This window comes from Electrophorus electricus, chromosome 26 (genome assembly GCF_041902795.1).
Source record: "Electrophorus electricus isolate QZ-2024a chromosome 26, ASM4190279v1, whole genome shotgun sequence".
In the NCBI taxonomy this organism is placed as follows: Eukaryota; Metazoa; Chordata; class Actinopteri; order Gymnotiformes; family Gymnotidae; genus Electrophorus; species Electrophorus electricus.
In genome coordinates, this window is record NC_137522.1 from 12,137,501 (window position 1) to 12,146,436 (window position 8,936).

General features: G+C 40.7%; 1 protein-coding gene across 3 annotated transcripts; it reads left to right on the forward strand.

Moving 5' to 3' along the window:
* Positions 1 to 812: 812 nt before the first annotated feature.
* marchf2 (membrane-associated ring finger (C3HC4) 2) lies at positions 813 to 7,045 on the forward strand. 3 transcript variants are annotated; one of them, XM_081708445.1, is made up of 5 exons: positions 815 to 974; positions 1,603 to 2,012; positions 2,450 to 2,645; positions 3,300 to 3,509; positions 3,631 to 7,045. In XM_081708445.1, exons 2-5 carry the CDS (start codon positions 1,837 to 1,839, stop codon positions 3,787 to 3,789), a joined length of 741 nt encoding a protein of 246 aa, XP_081564571.1. In that variant the 5' UTR covers positions 815 to 974; positions 1,603 to 1,836; the 3' UTR covers positions 3,790 to 7,045. The 3 variants fall into 3 exon arrangements, with proteins under 3 accessions (XP_081564570.1, XP_081564571.1, XP_026861326.2); XM_027005525.3 differs by having other exon boundaries at positions 1,754 to 2,012; XM_081708444.1 differs by having other exon boundaries at positions 813 to 2,012.
* The last annotated feature ends 1,891 nt before the right edge of the window (positions 7,046 to 8,936 follow it).

Consider the following 8,936-nt stretch of genomic DNA (forward strand, 5'->3'; position numbering starts at 1 on the left):
GAGTACATCTTAATTATACACAAGTATAGATTTCTATAGAACATGCGGTTGGAATAGTTCTGTTATAGAGAATAGGGTCCATAGCTGTGTGTACTACATATAATACACTAATCTTTTATTTAAACCTCAAGATAAGTCAGCAAACCAAATTACTAAAACAATGTATGCATTTCATCTTTCCTGATCCTAGATTAGAAGGGCATACGTTAAAATCAACAGCGGATTTGTACTGTGGTGTTGGGGAATAACGAAACTGGAAAGCCGGTTTTCGTTTATCTTTCTAGGTGGTTGTTTTTTTGTTTGTTTTTTGCTTTTGTGGGAGTTTGACTCAAACCTGTGAAGACGTCTGGGGTGCAAGCCTAAGCATTGAAACGTTTTTGCAACATTTAATGTAAAATAAATAATTAAATTAAATCAAAGATAAATGTTCTGATTGATTCGTTTATGAGTACAATTGTTAAAAACAACTTTTTAACTCATTACCCCTACGCGGAGAAACACGAGCTCAATAAATTTGATACTATAAAGCAGGAAAACATTTTGCTCTTCTTCAGAAACATAGTGTTTCTTGAAGAAGTCATTTCTCGTGGATGAAAACAACAATTTTGCTGAAAATGTTTTAAATTATTAAGCATGCTTATTTCTCAGACAGTATACTCTACGTCTCAGGCGACAGTAGATTCCCCTCGTAATTGGGCAGATACTACAATTCCCGAATGGCAGCAATTCACAAAGGAGGTTACGAATTCCGTCTGTTAAAACACAAAATAAAACGCGCTCTCTGCGCTTATAGCGTGCACAGCCGTAAGCGCAGACGGCGATAGGAGGCCGCAGTCGTCTGTCAGCTGGAAAGATCGAGTCTGGGAGCTTAGCCAGGCCAAAGAGAGCAGTGTTTTCCATTTATGCATTAACAGTTGTTGTCGCGTTTTGGAAATAACCTGTCGAGACGATAGCCCAATATGAAATTACAACAGGTGAGAGTACACGAATTTTGATCATTTGCTTTTTGGTTATAAAGAGTATTCTAACGTCTCGAATAACATATTATGCTAACCTGGCTAGCAGTGTAGCCGGCTAGCTTATCTAGCTAACTAGTTGGTTCGACAGAGGTTCAGCAAGATAGATTTTTTTACTTAATAACCTGGGTATCGACATTCAAATCCCATAAAGCTGTGTAAAGCTGCACTGATGTTTTATTTTGCATGTATATCGAGCAATCCAACGCCTGGTTTAAACTGTAGCTGGCTAGCTATTGTTGATGTATTTAAGTTTGCTGGTTAGCTGTTTACATAGATAGCTATGTTTTTTTTGTTTAGTTTTGATATAATTTAATATTCTTATAGCTAGGATAATTTGCCCATCTCAGAATATTGCTCCTTATACCATATAGATTTAACGTTAACAGTGTAGATGGATTACTTGGACAGATCACATTAAAATGTTATTTAAACAGTCTTGTCTCCTTCCGACAGTTGAACTGAGATAACTAGCTAACTGGACAACTAATGTTTTTAACGCCAATTCGAATGCCGTGTCTGTTAATATTTGTAAAATTCACAATATTTTTCTCTTTCTTCACCTTCCAAAACTGTCGTCTGACAGTGAGAACATACTATCCTGCCGCTCAGGATGGTAATGTCAAGTAAACGTTCGGCAGACAAGATGATCCAGGGAGGGACAGAATATTGTTAGCTAAATACCACGGGAATGCTGGTTGCTTGTCTCCGCTTGTGCCCTGACCCTGCCTGTGCAGTTGTAGGACCCAGGTGAGTTGAGCTGTGGGACCGGAGGCTGGCCCGCCCCCTGTGCTCCCCTGCCCCTCTGTACGGATCAGACATGACCACGGGGGAGTGTTGCCACCTACCTGGGTCATTGTGTGACTGCACTGGCAGCGGTGCCCTGTCCAAGAATCTGGACGAATCAGACAACCGCAGGGCACAGTACGTCACCCAGGTCACGGCCAAAGATGGACGCTTGCTGTCGACGGTCATCAAAGCCTTGGGGACTCAGAGGTGAAAAGAATGACCTTATCAGTTCTGGGTTTTTCAGAAAATTATGCAAGACATTATTGATAAATGGAGGTTCCTTCAGTTAAATTGTCTGTGATTGTGTTGTAGTTGGCATATTGTAGCTTTCAACAATGCTTGCATCAAAATATTAAAGTATAGCTTGCTCTTTTATAAATGCAGACCTGAGTCTGTGTGATCATTAGCGAACTAGGCAAGCATTTTGCATGCTCAAAGTAGGGGAGTTGGGTTTAATGTTGAACACTATTGTAAACCATGATTAGCTGGGACACATTATTTCATTGCAAAACTCTGTAGAGCTACTTGTGGAGGTTTGGGCATCTTCATGTAAACTGATCACTGCATTGATACTTTGGACTATATTAAAAATGTGTGGGAGGTAAAACACTCAGCAAGAGAATTTGCTGTGTCTTTGCTCTCAGCGACGGGCCGATCTGTCGGATCTGCCACGAGGGGGCCAACAGCGAAGGGCTCCTGTCGCCGTGTGACTGCACAGGGACTCTAGGCACGGTGCATAAGAGTTGCCTGGAAAAGTGGCTGTCCTCCTCCAACACAAGCTACTGTGAGCTCTGCCACACAGAGTTCACCATTGAGCGCAGACCCCGGCCCTTGACAGAGGTAACAAAGGTCAATGCCTTTTGCCTTGGTCTGCATGGCTTCTGCCTGAGGTGTGTGTGTGTGTGTGTGTGTGTGTGTGTGCACACGCATGCATGTGCATAGTGTTGTTTAAGGTGCTTTGGAATCTTCTCTTTGTAGGTAAGTTGCAGTTTCTGTATGGGCGCAGAACACAAAGGAGGTGTGAGTCACTGAACTCGTGTGTGTGTGTGTGTGTGTGTGTGTGTGTGTGTGTGTGTGTGTGTGTGTGTGTGTGTGTGTGTGTGTGTGTGTGTTGGTGATTATTGTCAATGGGATGCAATATTTTCTATGGACTATAAACTTAAGATACATTCTTAACTTGTTTAAGCTTGTTTAAGATTTAAAGGAGCGGCGATGTACCGGATTGGTCAAGGTGGTGCCTGGAGACGAACCCTACATTCCGTTTCAAACAATGGCTCTCACAATACTCAAACTTGTGGATCCCATGACTGCACCGTTTTGTTTTCTCTGCTTAAACATGCCTGAATCAGCCTGATAGTTTCCACTTTGATAAGGTTGAATCTGGCATGTTGCACAAGGAAAACAAGCAAATGTGCAGTTCACTGAGTTCCAGGGATGGTTTAACTAAACAAAGAAGGAACACTCTTCGACTGCTTCACCTCTGTCTTTCTGTAGTGGCTGCGAGACCCAGGGCCCAGGAATGAGAAGCGTACCCTCTTCTGCGATATGGTGTGCTTCTTGTTTATAACACCCTTAGCAGCCATCTCAGGCTGGCTGTGCCTGCGGGGTGCTCAGGACCACCTGCAGTACAACAGCCGTCTGGAGGCAGTGGGCCTCATCGCTCTCACCATCGCTCTCTTCACCATCTACGTCCTCTGGACCCTGGTAACGTCTGCTTGGCTGTGTGCACAGAGTTGAAGCAAACAAACAACAAAAAAAGCTACCCTTCCCAGTAGTGGTGATTTGATAAAGCACCTTCAACTGTGTGAATCCTCTCCATCCACAGGTGTCATTCCGCTACCACTGTCAGTTGTACTCGGAGTGGAGAAGAACCAATCAGAAAGTGCGCCTGCTCATTCCTGATGCCAAGGGTGCCCACTCTACCCAGCATTCCTTGCTCTCCACTAAGCTGCTGAAGAAGACAGCAGATGAGACCATCGTATGAGATCCTTGGGGTGGGGGGGGCAAAACAAAGTGTTATTAATGTGCTAAAGGTTCTTGATGCACCATGAAATAGAGCCACAGCACTTTTGAATGCATTTTTCCCGATTTAATCCTTTTTTAGCTAAAATATGAGTACTTCTTTTTATTCCCTCCCACAAATCTCTTTTTATTGCGAGTGGTTGTTTGGGTATGGTTTTTTTTTTGGTTTTTCTTCATTTCCGTAAGTTGTCCATGGTTTATTAATGATTTATTTATTGCTTACACAGCCATACTGAGGCTCCGTACCACACAGTATGCTTTAGATCCAGGGGAGAGTAGGTATCTGGGACAAGTGCAGGAGAGTGGAAGGACCTACTGCACCTTAGTACCAAACCATTCTTTTTGGAATTTTTAAATTTATCTTCTATCTTCGCACCATTTACATTTTGATTTCTTTCGGACGAAAAATTGGTCTTTGCCAGTTTTTAGATAATTTATCCTGTGTGATTCTCTGTGGCACAGTTGAAGTGTATTATGACAGCTCAAAGCTTTGCTTCCTGTATGTTAGCTTGGCCGTTTCAGAGATTTTGGTTACAGGATGTGTTACAGGATGACAGGGCCCTTCAGATGTGACCTGCTAATGGTTTGGGCCATAAAAGTGGCCCAAGCACTGGACCTCTTGAACATGCACCTGCATAATGGGGGATAAATGTAAAACCATAATAGGAGTATGCAGTGAAACATTGACCTTTCACCTCACAGTATGGGACCGTGTACAGCCTCTGGCATGCGCAGTTTTGCATGCATAATTTTTATTTTATTTTTTTGTTAATTTCATCCAGTTGGTGACTGTTAAGTTGCTTTTAGATTTCACCTGTTGATCAGCCTAGGCTGTGTTCACACCTGTTAAAAACCAAGCGTCTCCAAAATGCATAAAATGGTATGCAGCAGTCTTACAGTGGTAGCACTTAATGACAGTAGCCTAAATCTGAGCTGATCAAATGTGTGTGTGTGTGTGTGTGTGTGTGCACGCGCACGCGCACGCGTGAGAGTGTATTTTGAGTACTTTTTAAAAATGTAAAACATTATTTTAGACTTGTAAAGTGAGTACACAAAAAGATTTACCTCTTCAGTTCATTTTTGTGATGGATTAACTTTAAAATGGCACTTAATTTTGAATATGTTCCAGCTACCAGTGACTGACAAGACTGTGGCTGTGTGAAAGGGAAAGGTGTTTGTGTGTGTGCATATACATGTTTTTGTATCAAGGTCTGTGTTTTTGTGCTGTTTATTAATTTCTGACAGTTATAAATGGCAGAGATGTATGGTGGCATTCTAATGGGTTTGTAGCAGTTTTACGTTGTTTAATAGGCAGTTTTTGGGGACATTTGGTAACGGGAACAGCTGTATTTACATCCATTTACAACTCTGATACTAAGCAGACAAGTTTGTCATTTGGGCCTCTGCACATTACAAGTTATAAGAAGAGCATGCAAAAGCAAAGCCTCCCATATATTGGCTTGGATACATATTGTGTTTTGATGGAAGGCCACCATCTCTCCTAATGGCTCTATGGACCTCTTGACCAAAGCAAGGCCTTTATGCAGATGTTGAGAGACCTTCTCTTGTCAAATTCTACTGATATCCTTGCCCTAAAAGCTTGATTTCTCATGACAAGGAGAATGTTCTGTTGCTGATGGCTAACACGATCCGTACTGCTGATGGCCTGTATTTATGGAGGTCCCAATGAACTATCGAATGTCCAGGAAATAACACTATCATTTTGGACAGGAATTGTACATTTGTAGATACATCTCATGGTTGTGAAAGGCAACTGAGAAGCAAGGTTTGCTGTCAGTCCAAGTGTGGGTTTGGGTGTATGTATGTATATGTATGGTTGTGTTTTGACATTGGGTCTGTGAATGTTAGGATGACTGTCTGATTGCTGGCCTGAACTTTGACAACAGACCAGTCTGAGCAGTCAGCCTGTATTGCTATGGTGACCTTCAGCAATGCGACATGCCCTAAAATACTTGCTTCTGTAGATGGAATGAGGGGAAAAAAACATGGGTGAACGTCTAAGAAATAAATCCATCATTGTGGTGTTTGCACTATTCACCTCCTAGTTATTAATGTGGTATAACTCACCAGAGAGATTTCCTGCAAATTATTGTTTCTTTTCTAAGTGTCACCCAACACTCTAAATAAATTATCTTCTATGACAATGTTATGTTTTGGAAAACGTTGTGCAATAGATATAGTAGAAGCTTTGGCATTAATTGTAATTTTTATTTTTAACATTTTGGGAAAGAACAATGTTGCAAAATTACCTATCATTATACTCATAACTGTTTTGTCACAGGGCGGAACGGCTTTAGATAAAATCTGCTCATTTTTGCTTAACATGAAAGCTCAACTTTTACCACGACAGGGGAAACTGCAACCTGATGGAAGCTCAGCAGCTACGTGCAGTTTTACCAGCTAACTCCTGCTTTTTAGAAACACTGTCTGTTGTTGGTGTGCTTCCATCTGACATGTCTAGCCCCTCTTGTCTTTCTGGCCCATTGTTTATTTTGCAGTGTGGGGTTCTTTTAAAAAAAAAAGAAGAAACAACAAACAAACAAAAAACTGGCGCAGAGACAGGAGTGCTGGAGTGCAATTTCAATAACATTACAATGCACTTGTTACCTATAACCTTAACAGTACCTGTAAAAGTATGTAGTTGTAGATGTATGAAGGATGATGGGACTACAGTCACAAAAAAAGGTGGACATTGCGTTGGTTGGTTGGTTGGTTTTTATAAGTGTTGGTGGATGCTCATGAGTTCCTTCCACTATGCAACCCCGCAAATACAGATAAGCAGCTCAAAGGGTGTGTCTGTGACCTAGGTTGAACACGGCTGTGGTCTAGGGTTAACACGGCTGCCCGAACTGTTCTTTTTACCCCAAAACATGCATGCCCTTTATTTCATTATCATCATCATCAAAATCATCATCATCATCATAATAATTATTATATTGCACTTTGACAAATTTATGATTGGAAAATGGTCTGCCCTTTTCCATATCACACATTTCAGAGGTGGTGTGAAAAAACACCCTCCCTGATAATATATTTATCTCAAGATATGGAGAACTGGTCAACTTTTGTTTCTTTTATTTTTTAAAAAAGGCCAATTTCTTTTCTTTTTTTCTTTTTTCCTCCAAGATGACCATTGTAAACATTGTACAGTTTTTCTTTCCATGCTGTCATTCTGTTATAAAGGATTCAAACTATCATTTGCAATGTACGTCTCCGTTTATTCCTCGGGCACCAGAGTTTTATCACTCTAGCGCATTTTTCAAATACTATGATGTCTTTGTAGTGCAGTGGACAAAGAACGGTGTGTCTGTATTGTCCTCACCAAAATATGTTGGTGCTTGCAATCAGCCAAGAAAAGCGTGCAAAGCAAATTAAAAACTGATGCTCTGAATCTGTTTACTGCCCTGACTCTCTTTCCTTCTAACTGCTATTAGATTTTTACTCCCTCCCAATGATAATCACATATTGGCACACAACATAAAGTTTTAAACAACTTTTAGACGATATTGCCAACTAATTATCTCTTGAGACATAGTCAGAAGTAATTATGACTAGGTTATATTTTGAACCAGTTGAGCCCTTGCAATGAACCGTACATATCCATATACTGTTCTTCTGCATTCTACAAAATAACAATATAAAGCATTAGTGCAATTTTTGTAAATCTAAATAAAGCATATTTAGCATTTTTACTCTAATGATAAGGTAGAAAATCAAAAACTAAAATAACTGATTCAGGAAAAGGGGAAATGGCTGATGTGTTTGTTTTGTTGTTGTTGTAAGAGCTCCCTTGATTACACACTATTTTACACACTTCTGAAACAGAATCTTTCACCTTGAAGTGTGCTCTTCTGGACTAGGGAAGCTCTTTCATTTAGAAATGTGCTCTTCTGGACTAAGGAGGCTACTCTCAGTCCATATGACCACCCACTGCCTGAGTAAGACTGCAAGGTTCCCACAGGTCATGGAATTTTAAAAAAGGCTTTTCTGGACATATAATTGTGATAACGCTCAAGTTTACATCTGCCCCACGCCCTCTGATACACTGATTAGTTGCCTGGTTGATATTAAAGACTGGATGTACCTGAAATTACTCAAATGAAATAGTACTAAATCTGAAGCCATTCTCAAAGCATCTCCTTCCACGCTCAAGAAAATTGGTCAACCCACTCTGTCCCGGTTTTGTCATGTCCTCTATGACTTAGGTCTGTAACCTCAGTGTTATCACGAACGCCACACTCTCTCTTGGGGCCCACATTAATAACATTACCAAAATTACCTTCTTCCACCTTAAAAATATCACCAGACTGCATCCCTCACTCCTGATTCTGTATCTGAAACTCTTTATTCATGCTTTTATTACATCCAGGCTGGATTACTGCAACTCAGTTCTGGTTGGTCTCCCTGCTAGTCAAGAAGCTCCAATACGTGCAGAATTGTGTGGCAAGAGTTCTCACACACGCTAGATCACAGGAACACACAACCCCCAAGTTAAAAAAAACCTACACTGGCTCCTGGTCCATTAACACATACAGTGTAAAATCTTTACACAGTCTGGCTCCTGATTCCCTCTCTGCTCTGTGGTCTGGACACAGTTCCTCACAGTCACACCGGTCTGCTGATGCTCACTTGCTCTCGGTTCCTCCTGCAAAATTATGCACTTTACACCTCCATCTCCACACATCACTCTCCATCTTCAAGAAGCATCTAAAATCTTGTCTTTCAGACTGCTTTTCCTAATTAGTAAATCTTATTTTCTTCTTATTGCCTCAATGCTTTGTTATTTTGTCATACTGGTGCTTGTTTGTTTTCTCACTGTTACTCTTTTAATGTTTTAATCTGTAATATTATTTCCCCAATGCTGTCATTTTATTACTCCTGTGTTTTATCCTGCTATTCTCTTCCAATGACTCTTATCATGTGTTCATCTGTTGTCCTGCTGTAGTGTACCTGAGGATCCTAAAAGGCACTGGTAAATAAAATTTATTATTATTACTTTTATATAAAGTCTGAGGATTTGGTCATTTTTAGGCCAAGCCATATCAGGGAATATCAGTGAATTTTGTTCAGATCTTTTTCTTCGTGTGT

Bases quoted from the DNA above. Each gene is read 5' to 3' on its own strand.
- marchf2 (XM_081708444.1), top strand. From the start codon at position 1,837: ATGACCACGGGGGAGTGTTGCCACCTACCTGGGTCATTGTGTGACTGC. The intron at 2,646-3,299 runs GTAACAAAGGTC...GTCTTTCTGTAG, and splicing joins GACCCCGGCCCTTGACAGAG to TGGCTGCGAGACCCAGGGCC. The intron at 3,510-3,630 runs GTAACGTCTGCT...CTCCATCCACAG, and splicing joins TCTACGTCCTCTGGACCCTG to GTGTCATTCCGCTACCACTG.